The sequence below is a fragment of the Wyeomyia smithii genome, chromosome 1, assembly GCF_029784165.1.
Source record: "Wyeomyia smithii strain HCP4-BCI-WySm-NY-G18 chromosome 1, ASM2978416v1, whole genome shotgun sequence".
NCBI classification, from domain to species: Eukaryota; Metazoa; Arthropoda; class Insecta; order Diptera; family Culicidae; genus Wyeomyia; species Wyeomyia smithii.
The window spans coordinates 14,784,006-14,808,059 of NC_073694.1; the positions used below are offsets into that span (position 1 = coordinate 14,784,006).

At 36.8% G+C, this 24,054-nt stretch overlaps 1 protein-coding gene across 7 annotated transcripts in view; it reads left to right on the forward strand.

The window, feature by feature from the left end:
• Window positions 1-24,054, forward strand: part of LOC129719165 (uncharacterized) — a 179,474-nt gene that overhangs the window by 114,600 nt on the left and 40,820 nt on the right. For all 7 annotated transcript variants that reach the window (XM_055670613.1, XM_055670616.1, XM_055670614.1 and 4 more), the window contains one exon: window positions 18,905-19,015. In XM_055670613.1, coding sequence (XP_055526588.1) covers window positions 18,905-19,015 — 111 coding nt within the window. The remainder of the gene's footprint in view (window positions 1-18,904; window positions 19,016-24,054) is intronic.

Sequence of the window (24,054 nt, forward strand, 5' to 3'; positions counted from 1 at the left end):
AGTGTGATACGATGTTGTTAACTATAAGTTGAAGCTGGTGATGATACTTGTCGACAATTGTGGGGTGGTGCTGATGGTTCGCGTATTGATGGCGTTGCTCTGGTTACGGCGTACGGCAGAGGCATTGGTGAGTAGTGTTTTGTGGTATTCGGGTGTAATCCAGAATTAGGCTAGATACTGTGGTATTTTCGTTTTCATGATAGCTCGCAAACGACGCTTGAAGATATATGTTGTGGGGGCATTTTTACATGATGGGGGGAGGTCGTTAAACAGTTTGCTACCAATGTACGACATTTTTTGTGACCGTATTCCGTGTTGAATCGTGGCAAATACAGGTGACCAGTTTGTCTGCTTGAGCGGTTTTCGTGCATTCTTCTTGTGACAAGGACGGTTGAAGTGTTGTTATTTCGCAAGTGGATCAACATTTGATACTCCTGGAGTACACGGATTGGTAGGGTTATGTCCCTGGGATCTTCGTATAGTAGATGAGTGGGATACAGATGAGGTTTCCGGAACACGGCTTTCAAGCTTCTGTTTTGTATCACCTGTAGCTCTCTCAAAGAACTGCAACTAGGTACTGGAGCCGAGAATGGATTAGTGAGAAGTATAGTGTTTTCATAGTCGCCAAAGGCAAAAATGATGAAACCTTCCTTAATATACCACAGAGTGATGTTAGCTTTCGCTTGAGAGACTCAAGATGGGCCTTCCAGTTCATTCTATTGTCTAGCGTTAGGCCGAGAAATGGGTATTTAAATACTTCTTCGATGACACGATTGGCGATTTCAATTGGCTCGCGAGCCGGGAGTTCTCTGCGGAACGAGTGAATGAGCATATACTTGGTTTTCGATAGATTCATTGACATCTAATTAGTTTGAAGCTGGATAGCGGTGCATTCTGTTCCTTGATAGAAAACTGACGTGTCGTCAGCAAAGAGACGTAACTTTCCATGCAGCTCTAACTTGGCCAGGTCATTAATAAACAGCAGAAAAAGAATTGGCCCCAAGTTACAACCTTGGGGCACACCAGTCGACACGGCCCCATAGTGATCAACGGGTAATCATCTTTTAGGCACCTGACGATAGCATTACTTAAACTTGGGACGTAGGGGAGTGATGCGATAAAAAGCCCGAGAAAAAGAAATTGAATCCACCAACGCATCGTGCTTTGTGATGTGGTAAAAGTTTGTAGGTAATCTCTAAAGCTCAAACTAACTCTAACGTTTCAATATAGGTACTTTGAAAGAGATCCTATAGACAGCTATGACAACCTATCGTAAAGCTTTGTACGAAAAACGGTACAACTTTATGTAAGTTTTTTGAAAAAAAAAACAATGTCAGAGTTTTTGAAGAAAAAAAATGTACTATTTTTATAAAATGTTTTTAATAAACTTGTAGATCCCCTGAGGAAGGCCAAGTTCAAAGGCCGAAACGTCGGACATAAAACCTAGTAGCGTTTTGATACACCCCTAAGACTGAAAAAGCCGTATTTCCCTTGAAATAAATTACAAAGTTTTTGAATGTCGAACAAAATATAAACATCTTTCTTTCTTCCTTCAGTTCACGAACATCCAGGTCTTATATATTGTTTTTAAGACCAAAACGTTGATTTTTTTACCGGTCGTTGAGTATTGAAATATACTTCCAGGAAAAATAACATAAATCCCGACGCATTGCAAAATAGAACTATTATTCTAAAGAAGTAAATGCCATACAAGGCAAAGCCTGTTTAAAACAAAAAAAATTTTCTTCGTTCGGATAAATTTGAAATATGTTTCAAAAATTTGATTACAGTTAATTGCTGACAACTCTCAAACTTTCCGTGACACTTATTAATTAGTCGTGTCAAATAAATATATTAATTAAAGAATTGCGAAAGCTTCGTCTTGACTTAGTGGCAATAAAAAATTATAAGTCAGAAAAAAGACTACGTGGTCTATTCGTTAACCCGCACGCGGGGGGATTTTTCGTGGTCTTTTGATAAGCCACCCCCCGTCTCCCTATATAAGACTACGTGTTTGGGAACGGCCCCTTTGAAACAAACCAAAAATTATTTTTCTTTCAACCAATCAACAGTTAGAATGGAATGTTGTAATGCAACAAACAAATAGTTTTCTCTTTACTCAATCAAGTTATTCGCAATCATCCTCGTTCTCTTATTTCTCGTTCTTTCTAACCTTTCTTTTCTTCTACCTTGTATATTCGTCAAGTGCAAAGTCAGAATCACTTCTATGCCATAATCTGAACTTGTTTTTGACATTGTAAAATTGTGTGTCCCCTAAACAAGAGTAACATTTCTCAATTATGTGTTCAACGATAGCGAACCATTTACTTTTTATTCATTCATTGATCGAGTATACTCTTTTGATAACACGTTTAAAATATTTTTGATAAGGTACCTGGCAATTTTGAAATTTATGCTGACTTTGAAGTCAGAGTGTTTTGAAACAATACTAAAAATTCAGGCAATTACAACTTTTTCTGCTTAACACATCGATCACTCTGTCTGCACACTATAAGGCATGATATCTGGTCAGCCTAGTGATAGCAATGAACTATCTGAAAAAACACATTTGAATACACTACGGTGTGCGAAGAGGAGTCCTCTAACACAGAGAAATCCGAAAAAACGCTTGAAAATTTTTACAAGTCGAGTAGCATAGAACATTTGGCCTGTAAGATAGAGCTTCAGAGCTTTAGTTTGGCAGAAATTGCTATGCCCTCCTAAACGAAAGACAAAAAGTGACCTCTTTAACCTTGTGGGCTGCAAATATAACCACATTTTGATGTACGTAAAAGATGCGTAAAATTTATTCCTACAAACAAATTACTAGATACCTTGTAGCGCATTTGGACGGCTTCATATTCCTCGAATTTGACTTCAGTGATGACATGAATTTTATGCTCTGCGTGAATAAAAAATACCTCCCGCATGATGTTACGGTTTTGTCTTTATAAACAAAAATTACCGGCTGAGAGTTTATTCTTCTATAACTGACTTAGTAAACCAGATATCTGTTGAGATATATTCAATTTAATTTATAGTCGCAATGAGCACAAACCAAAATGATGAAATAATGTGCATCGGAAATTTGGTCCGAAATTTCGCGAAATTTCGTAATCGTCGAAATTGGAACTTTAATTTCGCGAAATTTTAGGCGGAATTTAGCGAAATTCAACGAAATTTTTCGGCAATTTCGCGAAACCGAAATTTCGCGAAATTTCGGGAAATTTCGAGTTTTGCGAAATTATACGAAATCATTCGAAATCTCGCACAGCCTTACGCGTGAAGGCAATTGCAGTAGTGAATGATTTTGCAGAAAGGGCCGTGAAGCTTGCCAGCGACTACAACAACAAAATAACAAAAGACCCCGATCAACAGAATTATTTGCTACAAGTTGTCGAATCCCACAGACAACAAAAGCCTCTGAAATATTGAAAGGTGATAACCTTTTTTGTTGAATTTTTGTATATGTTTTAATCAATATAAATTGCAATAATTATCAGTAATAAAAAATTAAGTTGGAGCCAAAGATGTTTCCATTTTCGGGGAGCTAAAGAAAAACTTTGAAAACCTACCCTTTTCCAGTTGTTTCGGATCTTTCAGCGGCCCACCTTGGTGCCCGCTCAACCAACATCCCGCCCAAAGATCAATACTCTCTTTTTCTCTTTTTCAATAGACTTCATTTACCGTGGTTCGTAGTGACCTGCTAGCCATGTATCTGCACAAATTGTAGCTATGTATCTACCAAACTCTTTTCTGAAAGACACCAGAGTCACACGACGTGGGTGTTCAGAACGTTTACTTCCCTCTTTTAGGGGGAGTAATCAATCTACATTAAAACTTAATAATTAATATTTTAAGCAAGCTCTCCGATAATGAAGATAACGTGAGCAAAATATCATACCTTCAAGCTTAATTCCACACGAAAATGTTTTTCACTACGTAGGGGTGTTTAGAAAGCTGATTTCTCACTTTTAGGGGTATGAATCACACAACGAATACTATTACAATATAGGGATTGATATTCTACGCATTTTCTCCGAAGATACTATGAGCGAAAAATCACGCTTTCAAGCTTAATTCTACGCGAAACTGTTTCTCATCACGTTGTTGAGTTTGCAACAGCAGCATGCTGCAGCAGTGCTGCTGGAAAAATTCAATGTTGAGCCGTTCGTCAGACATTCGATCAGTTTAAGGTGTATAACTTTTTCTACAAATTTTGTAGCGCCTTACAGTCTTCAGAAGAATTATTCCCAGGAAAATTTCCTACAAATATCATGTATTGGTATATTTTTAGGAGCCAACTGGAAATTTCTAGAGGATAAGTTTTGAAAAAGTGGATTTTCTCATATAAAATCGTATGGAAACTTTAAAAATCGGGCGCAAATCAGGGGTTCCACCGATCGATCTGAAAAGTTACACAGTTGTTACAGGACCCATAAGGAACACGAAAAGTGCATTGGAGCGAAAAAATTACACCAACGCTTTTTTCCCATACAACTGTGTCCCAGTCTAGTGATCATATGGATTTAACGAAAGTTATAGGGTAAAAAGTGTGCATTCTGTCAGAGGTGTTACGGAAATGCTCTTGGTGATGTATGGAACATGAAAAATATCCATCAGAAAACTTTGTTAGGAAGTTAGTGTGCACTGCAATCTACCATCTGACAAAAGCCTAAGGTGATCATACGGGTTTAACGGAAGTTGTAGGGTAAAAGGTGTGCACTTTGTCAGAGGTGTTACGGGAATGTTCTTGGTGATGTATGAAACATGGAAAATACCCATCACCAAACTATGTTAGAAAGTTAGTGTGCATGGCAATCTACCATCTGACAAAAGCCTAGGGTGATCATATGGGTTTAACGGAAGTTATAGGGTAAAAGGTGTGCATTTTGTCAGAGGTGTTACGGAAATGCTGTTGGTGATGTATGACACATGGAAAATATTCATCACTAAACTATGTGAGAAAGTTAGTGTGCATGGCAATCCATAATCTGACAAAAGCCTAGTGTGGTTATTTGGGTTTAACGGAAGTTATAGGGTAAAAAATCTACATTTTGTCAGGAATGTTACGAAAATGCCCTTGGTGATGTATGAAACATGGAAAATACCCATCACCAAACTATGTTAAAAAGTTAGAGTGCATTGCAATCTACCATCTGACAAAAGCCTAGGGTGATCATATGGGTTTAACGGAAGTTATAGGGTAAAAGTTGTGCATTTTGTCAGAGGTGTTACGGAAATGCTCTTGGTGATGTATGAAACATGAAAAATATCCATCACCAAACTATGTAAAAAAAGTTAGCGTGCATGGCCATCTACTAACTGACAAAATTATAAGGTTGTTTTATGGGTTTAACGGAAGTTATATGGTAAAAGGTGTGCATTTTGTCAGAGGTGTTACGGAATTGCTCTTGGTGATGTATGAAACATGAAAAATATCCATCACTAAACTATGTTAGAAAGTTAGCGTGCATGGTAGTTTACCATTTGACAAAATCCTAGGGTGGTCATACGGGTCTGACGGAAGTTATAGGGTAAAAGGTGTGCATTTTGTCAGGGGTGTATCGGAAATGTTCTTGGTTATGTATGAAACATGAGAATATCCATCATCAAACTATGTGAGAAAGTTAGTGTGCATGGCAATCTACCATCTGACAAATGCCTAGGGTGATCATATGGGTTTAACGTAAGTTATAGGGTAAAAGGTGTGCATTTTGTCAGAGGTGTTACGAAAGTGCTCTTGGTGATGTATGAAACATGGAAAATACCCATCACCAAACTATGTTAGAAAGTTAGTGTGCATGGCAATCTACCGACTGACAAAATTATAAGGTTATTTCATGGGTTTAACGGAAATTATAGGGCAAATGCTGTGCATTTTGTCAGAGGTGTTACGGAAATGCTCTTGGTGACGTATGAAACATGAAAAATACCCATCACCAAACTATACCAGAAAGTTAGCGTGCATGATAATCTACCATCTGACAAAATCCTTAGGTTGGTATAGGGGCCTGATTAAAGTTATAGGGCAAAAGGTGTGCATTTTGTCAGAAGTGTTACAGAAATGCTCTTGGTGATGTATGAAACATGAAAATTATTGTTCTAAACTAGAAAGTCGGGGGCAAAGGTGTGAATGTTGTTAGAGGTGTTATGAAAATACGGTTACGGATTCTACGATTTCTAGTTTGTCTTTCAGTCCGTTCATGTGCATTTTTCTATCATGTTTAATATTTTTGTGGTTCAGATTTTAATTTTTTCCTTTTCAATTTCAATATGTAATTTTGTTATTTTCTTGGTTTTATTTTCGTACTGCATTGTTTTTCGCACCTTTGCTGCTTGTTTGTGCACCTATTTCAACTGTTATACTGTTCGCTTTTTCAATATCTTTATGAATTCTTCACTTTGAGAGCTGTTACATGTATCTCTTAAGTCTCGACCACCTGACCTAAATCCCCGCTTTTGGTCTATATGAGATTCTATCCACTTTTTAACCAAAGACTAAAAAAAACATTTGACCACATCAACAGAAACAGAAGATAAAATCTATTCAGGAACAGTTCGAGAGCAAATCTACAGCCGATAAAAATCGCTTTGCCATTCAAGTCTCTTCCGGCCCACCGCAGGGCTTCCAACAGATGGGACTTTTGATTTCGCAAGAAACCCCAACCGAAGTACCAACCAACGGCAGACAGAGGTAGGCAGTGACTAGCGGGCAATAAAATTTCCGCATTTCACGCATATTAATAGCGTTTAATTAGAAGTGTTTCATTGAATTGATTATCTCGCGCTCGTTGTTGTTGCTTGCTAGCAGCGAAAGGGTACGCTAGTGGCTTTCTTTCTTGCCTTTAGTTTCTGCCCAAAGCTCCCGAGACGAGGGAGAAGGAAATCGAAATTAACTTTAGTGAACTGTTCGGCACTTGGCACTTCCCTAGAAAGTAAAATGTTGGTAAATTATGGATTTCGAAAGGATTGCGAATTTTCTCCATCTGGTAAGGGTTATTTTTTTTTTGTATTCAACATCGAACTGCTGCACGGTTAATAATATAAAAGAGGCGGAAAGTTCATAGGTGTAAATAGTTAAACTGCTTCTCGCTGATTGACTTGTACAACACTTCGTCCCGTTCCAGCTGTCTATCGAGCACGTCAATCTGCGCACTTTCGACTTCGAGCATCGCCGCGGTCTGTAATCAGCGTGTTCCGATAGCGCTACTGATTCGATGTATTATTAGATTTCGAAATTGACAGAGGTTTTAACAAAAACAATAATTACATATCGGTTTGCTGTGCACGCTGCAGGCCGGAAGACTAAGATCTTAACCGATACCGCATATGCTTATAGGCTAAAGTCTGCTGATCAAAACTTTCCAATCGTAATTAATCATTTCGCAAACGTCGATTCGTTCGTCTAGTTTTTTTTTTTTTTTAAGCTAGCCCATTCATAGTAAATTGGTTCGAGGCTTTGTTTTGTAATATGCGATGGCTTTGTGGGTGCTCATCGCGATTATTTCGTTCCGCACCTAAAAACACCTGCCAGTCAGAGCCAGGCTCCATCCGCGAAGGATGACAAACGGCGGCATGCGCATCATGTTTCGCGGTGGATGATTTCTCGAGGTTGCTGGGTGGGCTGTAACCGTGAACCTACACTATCGTCGTCGCCGCCGCCGCCGCCCGGAAACCGGGCTTGATGTGTTGTGTGTCGTAAGGTGCGTGTGTGTCAAATCGACATCAGACATAGTTTCGGGTTGTGGTTTTTGTTGTTTTTTACTTTAACCGAGGTTGGGTGGAAAATTTAAAACCCGCCTGAGGTAAGCAATGGTGTTGCGTAATTCTACGGCGTCACCGTAATCGATCCGGATCCAGCCGCAACGCCACATAGTGGCGGCTCAGCGCTTTAAATTGGTAGCAAATCGTGTTCGTAACATAGAGAAAAAACGTTTTTTCTAGATGACCTTCACAAGTTTTAATAATATATGCATTAGAGTTCCAATGGGAGTCGGTTGCCTCAATAGCTTGCCGACAATCTGAACATTAATATCTGAAAGGCAAAGGGTTCATTCCACGGAATGAACCAAACCTAAAACAGATGATTTCCGATCGTAAAAATCACTGAAATTACATGACTCAAATTGCATGCCTCAAAGAAAAAAAGTGAGCGCCCTTTAAGATTTATTTGTTTTACGATAGTTCGAGTTCAATTGATAGTCCTCGCTGTCTAATTTGAAATTAAATCTTAAACTATTGATGTATCATTTACGGTGCCACTAAAACTGCAAATCAAATAGCCAACCAGAGGCAATTGAATTCGGAAAATAAAAGCAGAAATACTTTCTTTAGACAAGCTAGCCTAGGCACCGTCCCTAGGCAACCAATTGGGTACATAATTATCGGTAAGTTATTAACATTATTATTATAATTACGCCATTTCGCGGCCTACAGCGAATCGAAACCACTGTGACCATATTACCATTACGAAACTTACCTTTGTACATCGCTGAGCTTTTCCAACTACAAAAGAAGAGAAAAAGCAAGAGAGAACGAAAATCGCTGTTGCTCCCTTCAATCGGACCAAGATTTGGATCTGAGCGCACACAGTCGGCACCTAACAGCACTTAGACATAAATCATCGGATCGCAAAAAAATCCGTTCATTATTGACAGTCAATCGCGGAACCGCCGCGCTCGGCTTATTAGCAGAGCGGATTCGAGTTGATTTCCTCCACGGGAGACTTATGCAACGGTCGTGGGCTTCTAATCTTTACTAAATTACGCGGCATTACAAAAAGAATCTCTCCATTGAAAGTTGAAACACAGGCATGCCCCGCGATTTCGTATGATATCTTGAGCTGAGCACACAGTGATAGACACTTTCGATTTATCTTCTCGTGCTTTCGATCTTTCATCGGCTAGACAGCCGCGAGACAGCCCTTAATCATCGTAATCTCCGGCTGAACATTAAACACTTTCTGTCCGTGACTCCACCCACAACGTGCACGCCTCCGCCGGCCGTCGCCGTAGCCGTCGTCGCAGTTACTTAGGTGTTGCAAGGGCTTTTTGATGACTGTCATGATTTACCCGAACTGTGACTTTCATTAGTATTATTATTATTACTATTGGGTGACCATTATCGGTCGGCTGGATTGTTTTTTATTGGTTTTTTTTTTTCACCACGAATCCCGTGTGACGTGATCGGTGACGACGACGCGGATGACAACCTGTAGCATTACCTTATAGCTGGTGTTTTCTCTAACTTGCGTAACTCTAATTGATGGGCACGCCAGTCGAAGTTAGATTGTTGTCATCCACTGGAGGGTGCAGTGTGCAAACGCGTAAGCAAAATCCATTTGATCTTAGCTATTGTGGTTACCCTATATAAACGGACTTTCAAAAAGTTTCAATAGCAATCATTTACGCTACAGTGACTGCCAAATAGGGGGCAGTATTTTCGATAAAAAAGGTTAATTTTTCCTAACGCTTTTTTTTTTTCAAACTATTTTCTACGTTGCTTTAATCTTTTGAAACTTTTTCTTTGCTAAATTTTATATTGTTTGTTATACTAGTTATCCATTTTTTTGTATTCTCTTTAATATAGAAGTTCATAATAAAATTTGACTTTTTTTCTCAGTTTTGCGCCTGGTTAATTTTATACTCATAACAATTCATACTATTGCTCAATTTGGCCTTTTTGGCTTAATTTCATGATTTTTTGCATCTGAATTTGGTTTTAGTGTTCCTATGTAAGTTTTACCGAATTTGAAAGTATGTGGCCGAGCGTTGTCGTGCAGTAAAATCACTTTTTCGTGGCTCTATTCGTGTTGTGGTCGTTTTTTGCGTAGTGCTCGGTTTGATCACAAAAAATGGAGTCGATACCGGTCCTTACGAAATCACTGTACAGTGCTCTTGTGCGCAGCATTCTGGAGTATGGGGCGATTGTGTGGGCACCTTATCATGCGAATTGAACGTATTCAGCAGACTTCCTGAAATCTCGCTCGTACAAAAAAGAGACAATGCGCTTTGAGCTACAAGTCTCGTTTCTCATTCAGTCGTTTTGTGCTGTGCGCCACATGCGAGCGAGAGAACTTGCAATACGTACGAGCCATGTCTCGTCGCATGGAATTTCTTTTGCGACGTACACGAAGATATCTCGTCTCTCAACGTAACGAGCGCGGTGCATGGGCGTTGCGCACACGAGACAGCTTGCGCGCAAATTCTCGTGAGCTCGTCTCGCGAGCTAGTTTCACATATTGCTTTGAGCTGATGGCGCAAGCAAGAAATTGATTTTGCCCAGAGGGATGAAGACAGGAGATTTTATGTGATTTATTATTTACGGTGTTATAGGAGCTTGCGTCAGAGCACTGTTTGAATAATGAATGGTGTGTAAACTAATTCATTTGTTTATCAAATCATATGTTGATTAAACCGACTTTTGTTAACAATAATGAAGAACGTTTTGTTACCATATTTATATATTATTGTTTTCTTTGCGAACGGTATAAAAATGCATGATATTTTTAACTGAAACAAATATATTAGATGCAGAGTGTTATGTTGGTTAACGTGGAGATGCTGTGAGTTTCTGTCGTCGTTTAAGATGTCATTGACTATTATATAATAGAAACCATTCCACAGAAAATCATATTCAGTTTTGTACTTATAAGATTAGATGTGATTTTTAATTCGAATACAAGCCTTTCGGGAGTTAGAAATAACAGAACCACTAAACCAATATAATCAATTTTATATTTTTCAATACATGTTGGGGGTAAAGGTGTTGAATAGAATTTTCAAATAAGGTATAGATATTGCAAATCAGATATATGATTCTAGAGCCACATTAACTCTAGTGCGACTATATATACTCGTATTTATAGTAATCTGATCTTTTTTTGCTGTTAGGGGAATATTACCTTGTGCAACGATGTGAACTTTTGTAATAATCTTAGTAATATTGTTTTATGAAATTTTCCAACTAATGCACCTCCAGAAGGGTCTGAGGGCTCATACTGTATCGAAGACACAAATCTTTGAGTAACTCTGGGAGACGCGTTGCTCGAATCATGTCGCTGATACATGATGCTTTCGTTACCTGAGACGAAAATGCAATTCAATGCTACGGTGTTATATTATCTAGTAAATATATGTTTTATAATGTGCAACATGGAATTTATGAATGAATTTCAACCATTTCAACGTTCGACTCGTCAAATGCGTAGTGTTAATCCTAGAAAGATAGTCTGCGTCAATTTGAGCCCTGAGTGTTATCATGCCAAATGTCCTATCATCATCGAATATCTACCATTTTTGATTTGGCTGAATCTCAGCACACGTACCTGACTTAACAAACTGAATATTTTTCGCGGGCGGGCAATTTTTTCAGACTCACGAGAATTTTTTCAAAAGAACATAAGTGTTTTGGTATTTGTTTGATTCAAAGCATTGTAGCTCAGAATCCTTCAGTTGTACAAAATAAACTGTCTGAGAATGAATTGCAGGGAACTAATAATGCTTATAAAAAAAATACACCCCAATAAAACCTTTTTTGGTCAAAATAAATTATAAACAAACACCTTATCTTAATTGACAAACAAAAATTAAGAGTTTTTTTTTCTCATTTTCTTTTCGAAGAAATCCGAAGTTATAACAAAATTTCTGGTTTAAATTTCAGGATGGTGGAATGAAATGTAAATATTTTTATTGAAGGTAAACTTTTATAAAAAAAATCAAATCAAACATTTTGCAAAACATTCATGCTCTCATGATTTTGGGTGGAGGCGGGCATCGCACTTTTTGGACTATAATGTCTATCTAAATAACTTATTTTGAGAAAAAAAGAACTGAGAAATCCGATTTTGTAACCCTTTCCCGTTCACATGATTTAAAAATACTTTCGGGTTAATTTAAGCAAAATACTTTGTAGACCAATTAAAGTGAGTGTAAAATATTGCATTTTGAAGAAAAAAGTTAAATTTGAAATGGTGCTTCAGAGCATCTTTAAGCACAGCAGGGACTTTTTTATTCATGACTCAAAATATTATCCCTAATATTTAACTATTTGAAGTATTTATTAAAAATGATTTAAAAGCGGAAGAAAACCAGATGTAATTTTCCAAGAAAAAAATAAAGTTTATGATTTTAAGAGGTTTTAGTAAACATTTTCAATCAAAAAGTTCGACTAGCTTTTGTTGTCAAAGCATTTGTTCATAAGGTTTACTGCCCATAAACGCATAAGAGTCACACTGCCAAAAACGTACAACTGAGTAAAACGCAGTAGACGCAGGTAAACCATAGCATTTTTTCCTTCTTATGGATTCAATCAAAGAAACAAAAATTTAAAATAAGCATTCATCCGAGGTAAATATAATTGTGCAGAATATTTTTATATGCAATAAGGTCATTGTTGTTCCGATCAGTACACTTTATTTAGTCTTTTAATGAAAGTTACCATGATTTTCTGCTAATTGGTTTTAGCTCTGAGCCGGTTATGCGTTTATTCGTAACGTGGGCCTGACCAGAATAATTTTTTTCATTATTTTAGCAAAAAACCTAACTTTTGTTGTAAATTTTCGAGAGCACACGTAATGTAAAGAAGTTTCTAAGGTTTATCTCAAAAGTGATGAAAACTCACATGGGACTGTTATGCATTTATGGGCAGTTTAGAAGAATGAACAAAATCTTAGAACATCTTAGAATCGTCAAAACATTACAGAAAAAGTTATGGACAAAAAACTAATTTTGAGGGGTGTTTTCCTTTCATTCAGTACTCGGTTGGATACAACTAGAAACAGTTGAACTCTTATGAGTAATATATTTCTTTTGACAAACTTTCAAATGCATACAGTCTGGTTTGCTACTATCTGCAACCTTCGCAGAAATATGGACTCAGAATATGGTTATTTTCAGCAAAAAAAAAACTAGAAATATCTTTACAACAAATAAAAATAGCAAACCAATATATTCTACAAAAATGCAAGGTTTAGCAGAATGAACAAAATCTTAGAACATTTTGAATTGTTTCGACGATTACAGAAAAAGTTATGGCCGAAAAATTAATTTTGAGGAGTGTTCCTCGTAAAACTCTGCTTCGTCATATCAGACGTACAGTTAGAAGATTACAGTGTTAAGCAATTCTTTTTTTTATATATTTTCCTACAGCTTTGCTGAAGAAAGCAATCTGCTATTTTGAAAATTAGAAAAAAAAGTTTTTATATCTAACTACTAGGAGGATTGATAAAAAAACCGAAAATGTCAGAAGAAAGGCCTTGTTATATGGAATAAACTTGCTGAAGACACTGGGTACATACAATCAATATTTCACAGTCGAATCTAAAACGATCACGGTTTTTTGAGTTTAGACCACTGTGGGTTGTTTTGAAAAAAATTTACTATTTTACTTTATTTTTTGCTAACCAAGATCAAGTTTTCATTAACAATTCACTCTGGCCCAAAAAGTTTAAAAAAATACATAGTTTGCCAAGTCAAACACGAGTGCAAAGTTCCATTTAAATCGAATAAAATTGACTTTCCCTAACAGAACCGCACAAAATAAGTATTACTTTGAGCCTGGTACACGAGAAAGTCTCACGAGCTCTGGCGCACGAGCTGTATCATGTATGTACAGTACAGGCGTCTCGCTCAATTCGTAGTGCGACGAAACATCGCTTGCGCATCGCAATCCGAACCGAAAGAGAAGCGAAAGAGCAACCTGCAAATCGTATGTGACGTTGTCTCGTCTCATCGCACGTACATGGAAATTCTACGAGCGAGAGAAAGATTTCTCTCGTCGCTTGAGAAAAAAGTACGTGCACAGGAAGTCTGGTATTCAGCGTCAGTTTCTTCGATTCGCTTTACGTATGCTGCCGTGGAATGATCCAGTACGACTGCCACGTTATGAACATCGTTGCTCTCTTATACAACTACAAACTCTAACAAGTAGGAGGACCATGCTTCAACGTCTCTTCGTTTTCGACCTGTTAGAAAATAACTTAGACAGCCCAGAACTGCTCAGTAAATTTCAGTTCAACGCACCTCGACGAAGCGATTTTTTTCCGGATTTCCAGATACCGCACTAACTTTGCTCAAATATTTGCTTTGCTCGCCATATTGGATCTGTCCGCCATATTGTTTTCTTTCAGAAAAAAAATTTTTGAATAAGTTCCCTTGCGATATGAAATAATGAAGAGAGTGTGTCCTCTGGATCGTCTTGAAGTGCTCCGTTCTTGGTTTTAGTTGACCTGCAGCTTCTTCAAATTTAGATCACTCACGAACTCGAATTGCATTACATTTGACTGATGTTCCAGGGCTCAATTAAAAACGATTTGGCATCGGTGATCAGTTTGTCCCGAACTGGTGACAAACTGTACGTATGTGAATTAGATTTGAGTGTATTTGATTCAAAACAGTTCAAAACAGATTTCGTAAAATTAACACGATTCATTAAATTAATAAAAATTTTACCTATATGGTGCACTTTTGATTGTTCTTCTAAAATTATTTTAATTTGAAAGCGAAAGTTAACAGCGTCACAATCGCCTGACAATTTTCAATTGAATACCTTTTCGATCCCCTCTCAAATGATGGATTGATTGAAAATACTCTATGAAGAATATAACGTGTTTTTCAGTGCATTTTCAGTTAGGTGAGATTTAGCGCCAAACGGTCGAGTCGAACATGTTTTGGTAATTTTAATATTATTTTTGTTTTAGCATTTTTGGTGAGCCAAGTTTTAAAGAAAAACGAAAAATTCAAAAAAGGTATTGATTTCCAGTTAACGGAGGGTCTAAAAATTGCATCAACCTAACACAGTTTCTTTACTTGTTCAACATGGGCTTCCAAAAAACGTAACTTGAATAGTTTTCAATACCATCATGTAAATAGTGGGCCGGTCTCAGCGGGAGTTGCTCGAATACTAACTTTTTTATGTTAAGAGATATAGGGATGGTTTATTTGACGAAGTTTTAGAACCTGTAAAAACATGAAACTTTGCCAAATAAATAAAATTTTCATCTTTATTGGGTACGGAGTTACAGAGTATTCTATATGAAAGTTACTTAAAATTTAGTTTTTTTTATATCTAACTTTTGATAGTTGCATTTTACAAGAAAACATTGTTGAAAAGAAGCATTGAGGCATGCAAAACATACGTTTTTTCGAACACTACACATTTTCTGGACTCTTCCTCACAAAATTATAGCATATTTTAGCTAATTTTTCCGATAACTTTAAGAACGCATAGGATAAGCAACCTAGCCCCAATAAATACATAGAGAATCTTTCGGCCAAGCCGACTACGTAGAAATATGACCGGAAAGACCCCGTAACTCTTCTTGCTTGGGATTGTTGAAATGAATCCATTTTTCATCTCCCGTCACGGTGCGCTGAAGAAAGCTCTTTCTTTCTTGTCACTAGAGCAGTTTTTTATCGGCGAAAAAACGACACTCAATGGCTCAATGGTAATTGGCTATAAATCATAAGAAATCCAAGCTACTTGGTTTGGAATCATTCCTAAAGCATTTGTAAATGGTTTAGCGGGAAACTCCTAATACCGAATCAAGCTGTTCCTGTGTTTGACATGGATCCTCATTAAGCAATTCCTCCAGTTCAGCGGCTCTGAAGTTTTTGGCCTTTCATCACGCGGACAGTCGTCAACATCGAATTTACCATCCATTAAGCGACGTAACTAATTACGGTACTTCTTTTTTCACTTATAATAAAACAGTAAAATAATAATAAAAAACTTTTAATAAAAAAGTATTAGCCGCCACAATAAAATCACTAACGTTCCAAAGCAATTTAGATGTGTCAAAATCGGCCAGCCCCAACTGCTGGCGCCGCCTATTGATGGTTAGCGAGAACTTAGTTGCGCACTTAATATTTACCAACACCCTTTTTTCTCGTTAATTAAACCTTAGTAATTGCTCGTTAGCCTCAACCTTTTTTATTCATTACACTGGTCGTCAAAAATGAAAAAAAAGTTGCCCTCAAGCTTAAAAACAGTAAAATTGGATTTTTTCCATTTTTTTAAGTTTCTATGTTCGAAGTTTAGTTTTACCTTGGGTTGACACCATTGTCAACTTTGGATCGATTTAATATTTAATGCATTTTCACTTATTTTTCGTCTGATTTCCAATATTTTCTTTCCTTACTCTACTTTCAATGTCTTTAATTTGTCATGTAAATCTCTCATGTTCATTTGTGAATACTAAACTCGATATTTCCTTTTTACGTTGCTGTTTCTCCTTTGTTTTGCTTTAAACTAAAGAAAAATTTGCTGAAATTCTAAGATTTTAAATTCATTTTCTTTTTTGTGTGTTTATTTGTATGACTGGAGACCCTCTTACTTTGTTTCTGATTTAAGCTGTTACGCATTACTTCACTTGTTCCATATCCTCTCCTTATGTTTTGCATATTTATTAAAATTGAAAACATGTTTTTAAAAATAAATATCTTTAAATATTTTAATACACTTATTCATTGCAGTCCACTGAAAAGTACTGTCTCTCCGTGGCAGCAATCTTCAAACTAATTCGGTTATCATTGTATTGCACAGCTCTCCCCGCTCCTCATACGTTAGGTACACAGCTCGATAGCCACTGACGACAGTGCACACAAGCAATGCCAAACGGGCTGTTATTTTACACCTCCTTGCGTCTGTTAGTTTTTCCAAGCTGTCGCTTTACAGCGCGACATTCTTCGACGGTGCGAAACACGTTTTTTTCTCACATGGAGAATAATATCAACAATGGAAAAATAATTCATTATGGCATCGGCCTAAGAAAAAGGAGGAACGAAAGCATGCGAATCCAATATCATCGATGACAGTCGCAGCAGATCAGCAGGCTGTCAACAGCGCAGGCTAATCTAACAGGATATCCTCAAAATGGACAAACTAGGCTATCATGTCCGAACGAACAAAACACATGTATACAAAATAGAAGCTTGAGCTGTATTTGAGCTCTCATGAGGCTTTATAGTAAAAAAGAAAGAACAGTCGTCAGTACAGTGTCGCACCGCAGTACTTTTCCGAAGCTTGGCCTCTTGTCCGCTTTTGTAAGCTCCGGATTGCTTTGCTGGTGGTTTTTTGGATATGTCGGGAGTGGTTTACGTTTGTTTTCATATATTTTCCATTTGTTGCCTCGCTGTTCAACTCTTCTAGTGTTTCCAGCATAACCCGCACCTGTTACTTCAATTACAATTGTTTCTCTTTTCTCTATGTTTTGTTTTTATTTATACTGTTTGAAACCAGTTTCGTTGATTACTAAAATTTTGGTTTGGTTGGTAGGCAACACCTACTTTTACTTTATTTTCGCTTTAATTTTAACTTTGTGTTGCTTGTTTTTTGAATCATTTTGCTCCTAGTTTAAATAAATTTCTGTCTTATTTCACTTTTGTCTACTTTTGGTATTGCTTTTGTTATACTGTTATCTCTTTCTTGTCAAAGTTTCATTCAATTTTCCCCTAATTTGTGATTTCTCTCACTTTTTTTTTCGTTTTTTAACACATTTTATTCCAATTTTTATTTAATTTTTGCTCTTCTTTTGTCGTATTTTTTCTTCATGCATGTTTCATCTTTATACATGTTTGCTCTGGTCTTAACTAAATATTGTTTTATCTCATTTAATTTTAGTTTTATTTTGTTCTACTTGGTTATCTCGTTTTATCTTCAATTTTTGTCTCTTTTTGGTCTTATTTCTGTCCTACTTTTGTGTTTTTTTTGTATCCCAATTTTATCCTGCTTTTGGTGTCTTCGTTTCATTTTTGTAAAATTTTATTCTAGTATTTTGTGTGCATATAAATTTCTTAATTTTCTTCTTATCTCTTTAATTACACTAGTCGACAAGAGTAAAAAAACTGCCCGAGAGCTCAAACTAGAAAAAATGAATAATTTTAGCTTTTTAACCATTCCTGTGAATTTTGGTACTCTTAACCGCCTCGGAATCGCGTCAAGTCTTCAAAGACATTAATGATTTTTTTTTAATTTATATTTTGAGTAATTAGCTTAGCTGCGTAGCCGCGAGGTTACAGAGTCCGCTTTGTCAAGCGGATGGTCGTGGGTTCGAATCTTAGTAGAACCAGGCCATCCGATGTCAAATAAGGACTTAAGCATGGGTTTATTCTCAGGCTTCCCACCAGTTACCCTTCCTTTACGCTGAAATCTACAATACCTTTGCGTGACTTCCTCTTAACAAAAAATAAGTCCCTCTTATCAATGAAACTGGCCAGAAGGACGCACGACGGAACTTCTCCAGGGAATTATAATTGGTGATATTTGGCAAAAGGAACGAGTATCGGTATAGTAGAACAGTAAGCGTGTAAGCAAGAGTACTACATTACACACAAGCACTGATGAACAATAATAAGCACTTCTCAATAGCGGTATTGCTATTAACAGTAGTGCGGGATACAGCAGACACCCGAGCATATCTCACAATAGATCTATGATTCTGGTCGCAGTGAGGAAGTCCATACAGGAAAAAAAATAGATTATTTTTTGTTCACAAATGTAACATTGTGAAAATTTTTGACAATTTTTGATTTTTTTAAACGGAAAATCAAATCAAGTTTTTTCTGTGCATTTTTTCTATTTTCTATTGTGATGTCAGTTTTTCACTATTTCCCTACCTTCCCTGTTTCAGTGGATAGAACATTGCGTAAGAGCTCGCGAATCGCTGTACTGAAATAACTTCACACCTACAATTGCCATAGTGTGTTCAGCAAAACTGTTTAGAAAATTGCAATTAAGAAAATTAAATCTACACCGTCTCAAATATACACTCAATTAAAAACGTTTCCTTCATAACTCAATTATATGTTTTGTTCGCGAATGGCAGCAATTAAATTGTTTCTTTTTCTCATTTCTAACAAGGCGTTTCGCTAATCTATTTTTCTTTTTTATTCTACCATTACAGAGTGACCTGTGCACACTGGGCTCGCGACCTGGTATGGAGTGTGTGCCATTGAGATCTCCAGCAGACCCGTATCACTATCATCACGTCACCGATCAAACAAAGTCATTACAGGTAAGCACAAAACTGAATGTTATCATAAGAATGCAGAATTACTCCGTCGTTTTTAAACTATTCGAGCTTCGTCTTCTAGAAGTTAAACTAGCAACACGGCTTTGATGCATCTTGGCCACTTTAGTGGAGAGTCGGTGAAAATTGCTCCATGAGGGTCGACCAGAATTGAAGGTAACGCGAATCGCGCGATTGGTTTGCTAAATGAATCCTTCCTGCCAATTATATAGCTGTTACTCCAGGGGCCCTCGCCTGGGGGCAGCGCATTCGCTGTGCTGTTTCGCGAATTTGGTGAAATGACCTTTTCAGGCAACAATAGTAGCCGTGGTTAGGAGAGACTCAGTAATGCACGAACCAAAAGTGTCGCCTTCGCAGCGCTGTTCGATTTGTTGCGGAGCGATTATTTTTTGGCGTTTGTATATTTCGAAATGACACACGCTTGTAGAGAAGATGTTTTTTCTTAGCTGAACATGGGTATTACTTTGGGCCCACCAAGTGAGCCGAAGTCGATCTACAGATGCTTCGACATCGTTTTTATTGTGCCACATGATAAATCAAACCTTCACCAGCGCAATGCCATCGTAAAGCACTCAAGGCGTGACACATTAGAATAACGGTAATGCACAGTCAAAAAAAAAACAATAAGATTTCTTAATTCTTTTTGTGTAAATTGTCGAAAAAAACGCATCTCACTTGGATAATCAGGAACAAAATTTGCTCATAAGTCGCCCCGCCAGCTAAAGTGGCTACCCAGTCAACATTTTCATACGTATAATAATGTTTCGATTCCAATATCCGCACTCATATATATCATACATACTCGCATTTGTTGCACAAAAACAGCATATGCGTACTATTTTGGAGGCGATATACGTACTGAGGAAAAATAGTATGCAATTCATTGAAATACGTATTAAAATACGATAATTTCGGATTGAAAATGATTTGTTTCACACTGTCTTACAATTCTAAGCCTACAATCGTAAATCAGTTAGACTCCATTATGATATACAATTAAAACTGAGTTTCTGCGCATGATAATAAGCGAGGTATACGATTTCGACTTCGTCAAGATATATTTGCGATAATTTTGGTACATTGATATACGGTTTGTGGTTGACTGGGTAATTGACGTAAACTATCTGAGCATTAGCGAGACGATTAATCATGCTCCGGATTTGTGAACCGTTCCGCCCGCGGTGGTGGTCCCGTGCCCAACTCCAGTTCCACACATTTCAACAAGAAACGGTACCTTTGTGGCCGCAACTAATTATAAAATGCTGTTTTTTTCTTTCTCTGTTATTTCCTCTCTCTCTCTCCCCATCTTTAGTCTCTTATCTGACAACCAAATTTAGACTTGCTGATTTTTCAAACTACCGTAATCTGATTCAGCGTTACGAAATGCATCGGACAAATCAGGGGCTTCTTAGCGATTATAAATGCTCACTATGGTAGGAAGTAGAAAGCTCAATTAGAAAAAAAAACTAATTTTACTCACAACTTTTCAACGGTGTAGTATTGAAGATTCACTTCTTGAAAGTTCAATGTTCTGGGCTTCGCTCTTAACTACTGCACCTATTACTATTTTATTTCTTGAATTCTATAAAATTTTAGCGTGTGCGAGCAATCTTCGATCGGATGCATTATCGTCGTCTCACCTTTGCTGGTACCAGAGTGCCTGTGAAGCGATAAATCTGCAAAGGCACTGATGCTGTTGGCTATTGGACCTGCACCTCTGCACATCAACCAGAGCAGAGGTTTCGCATTTCGTCCCACTCACGTTTTCAACCTTGCCAAGCAGCCAAGCCTTTTTAACTGGTTGTGGCGGTTTGTCAGTAGACATAGCTGTAATAAGTAACTGTTTTACTTTGTCACCTTCATTCTATTTTTTAATCGATTTTCTTATTATAATGTTTCGTTCAAAAAAAGGTCTGGAATTTACAATTTAATGGTTGTGAGAATTTTACAGAATTATGAAAATTTTTGAAATTTTTTTTTCATAATTTAATTACAAAAATAATGATATTATTGTTCATTGTTGTCGATAATCAAGTTTTTATTCAAAATGACTTTAGAGTTTTACGATTATTCTGAAATGATCTCTGAGTCATTCAATCAATGTATTTTCAACCCATACTTTGAAGCAAGCCCATGATGATTTGTAAAGGAATTTTGCTTCACTTAAGAATTATCTTTTGAGTCAAAAAAAAAAAATAAAAATAAAAATTATTTTAAAGAAGAAAAGCATGCTTAGAATAAAATTTAAATGACTGCAAAAATGTTATGTTTAAAACCTTTTTGAGAGCTTTGCGATATTCGGGCTGGTCTAAATCTCTCTAATCCTTTTTTGTCTTTTTCGAATTTATCGCGTCAAGCCTTTTTTCCCAAATTTTCTACGCCTCTGTTACTAAAGGGTGAATTTGGGTTTTCTTTTAACAAAACGCAAAAAAATAACAAAACTGTATGAATTCTCACATGTCAACAAGACCCAGCTCTTCCATATCCGGCAAAAAAATCAGAAATTATCGCGCGATAGCGAGCGCCATTGACCGTAACGTTGCGATTTTGATCATATTTGAAGAAGTACGAACCAATGATGCCTCCAGCGTGTTAACCGTACCAAACCGTGCATTTTTCTGGGTGCATTGGCGATGCTTGTATTGCCTCTGGTTGCTCTTCGATTCAAATGCGGCAATTTTGCTAATTAACATACCCATTTAACCAGAAATGAGCTTCGTCACTGAACACAATTTTTCGGTAAAAAAGTGAATTTTCGGCAAGTTGTTCTAAGGCCCAAAAATTCGATTATTTGTAAGCGTTGTTCAGGCGTAAGTCTGTTCATGGTGAAATGGCAAACCAAACTGAGTACATTAGACTTTGACAGTTGTCAGAATTCCCGCGTGAACTGTCAAATCTGAATACACGAAAACCAAAAAGCAAAAAAATCACCCTTTATGACAGTTTTCGTATTTCTAGATAACACTGGTCGACAAAAGCGAAAAAAATGCCCTAAAGCTCAAAACATGAAAAAAACAAAAGATTAAAGCTTTATAACCGTTCCTGTGAATTTTGGTGCCCCTAACCGTCTCGGAAGTGTTTCAAGTCTCCAGAGACTTCAATGGAAGCTTCCCGTATAGTAAACGGAGAAACGACGAACCTAGCAAGCAATAACTATGTGGCTTAGTAGGGCACTAAAATTCACAGGAACTGTAAAAAAAACTATAATGTTCAATTTTTTTTCCAATTCGAGCTCTAGGGCAAAACCTGTGTTGAACAGTGTAATCTTACAGATGTTTGTGCTATTTCCATTGCACATTTTGTTAGGTTTCCCTTTGTACTCAAGAAGCATTTTCCTATCACAGACACTAGAGAGGTAAAATAAATTATTGCATGACGGCCTTCTGATTGGGATAAAATTTTCACACTATCCGATGGTGGGGGAGAACTGTACACTGTGAAGTACTTATTCTGAATACTCGATTTCAATGTTAGATTTATTAAAAATTACAAATGCTGCAAAACCAGCTCGTAGCCAAGACGCGCCACAACGTAGACCATTATGCTAGAATGCAGGGGGGTAATACTCCTCCTAGGTACTCCTAGCCGAAATCAGTACGCGAGAAGCGCTTGAAGTCTCGGAAGTAAAATCAAAAGCAATGGAACCACCTACCCTAAGTTGTAAAGGAATCTTCTGCAGCGCTTCATAGTACATTCTATACCCAATTTAAATTTTGATCGTTTTTAGGTAAAATTTGATGAAAGTGAAATAAATAGGAATATTCATAGTATTATATATTTCAAAAGAGTTTTTTTTTGTATTATTCGCAAGTTAGTTAACTATAAAAGCCTACATAAAATTTATGAATAATTGAATGTTGGACAGAGCCACAGACAATTCGACGGTTTTTTAAAGTTTTTATTCAAAATGGCCCCTTTTTTCGTATTACAATTGCAGGAGAGCTAGGATCATATGAGAAAAACGAGAAAGTTCAGTATTTCAAGCAACGTGTGTGAGTATTTTAGAAAATTGACAGCATGGGCCTTACCCCACTGGTGCGTTTTGTACGGTTCTCTCCTATATAACGTTGTGATATTTTTGTCAGTTCCGGACATTTCTACTGACATATGTTATTTTTACCTTTATAGAAAGTTTCGATCAGTACTGAAAAGTTATTTCCCTAGCACAGACATCGGAGAGATAGATTAAACACAATGCAAATTGGCATCGCATATGAGTGAAACTTTTGGATACAATCCTCTTTGTGCAACGATCGTGTATTTCTGGCAGATTTTTGGTTGCTTCTCAATTTTTAATTTGTAATATTCGCCATTTTTCAAACTTGCAACTCCTTTCTGGGATTTTCGTTGCAGATAATTAGGGAATCATAACAAACTAAAATAATGCAAATTACATGAAATTCGAAAAACTTAGCAAACAAACTTATAATGCTTGAGCCAATTTTAAAATGGTTCGCAAGCGAATTTCGGATTTTTTTAAACTGTTTTAAATTGACTAAATTTAATTATTAGGAATTATCTACATTATATCTGAAGGCTTAATTAAATTGCTCGTTAGTGATACTGAGCTAAAGGATTTTCATAAAAATTCGATTTAAATCTCATCCAAAATTGTGGTAAAAATAAAACTCGAATATATTTTTCTACAAAATTTATTTAGTAGTTTATAACTTTGAAACGATTCAAAAATGTTTTACCATTCTTGTATATTTTTGTTCTTGTTTAGACTCTTAATCTTTTCTCGTATTTTTTACCCTTATGTTACATAGTCATTCCATGCACAAAAGCCCAATTCGAAATTTTTTTGACTCATATCGTACCCAAACCCGCTATAGTTGTTCTTCATCGAATAATGTTAGATTGGTATTGTTTTGTTGAGTGCTTAGGTTAACACTTGCTTTCAATGAGTTACCCAAAACATCGCCTTTTTTCCAAAATTTTCAATTTCCGTAAATTCGTAACTTTTGAGTTGTTTGACCGATTTTTTGGGATCAAATTCCAGATAAATAATAAACCCAAAAATA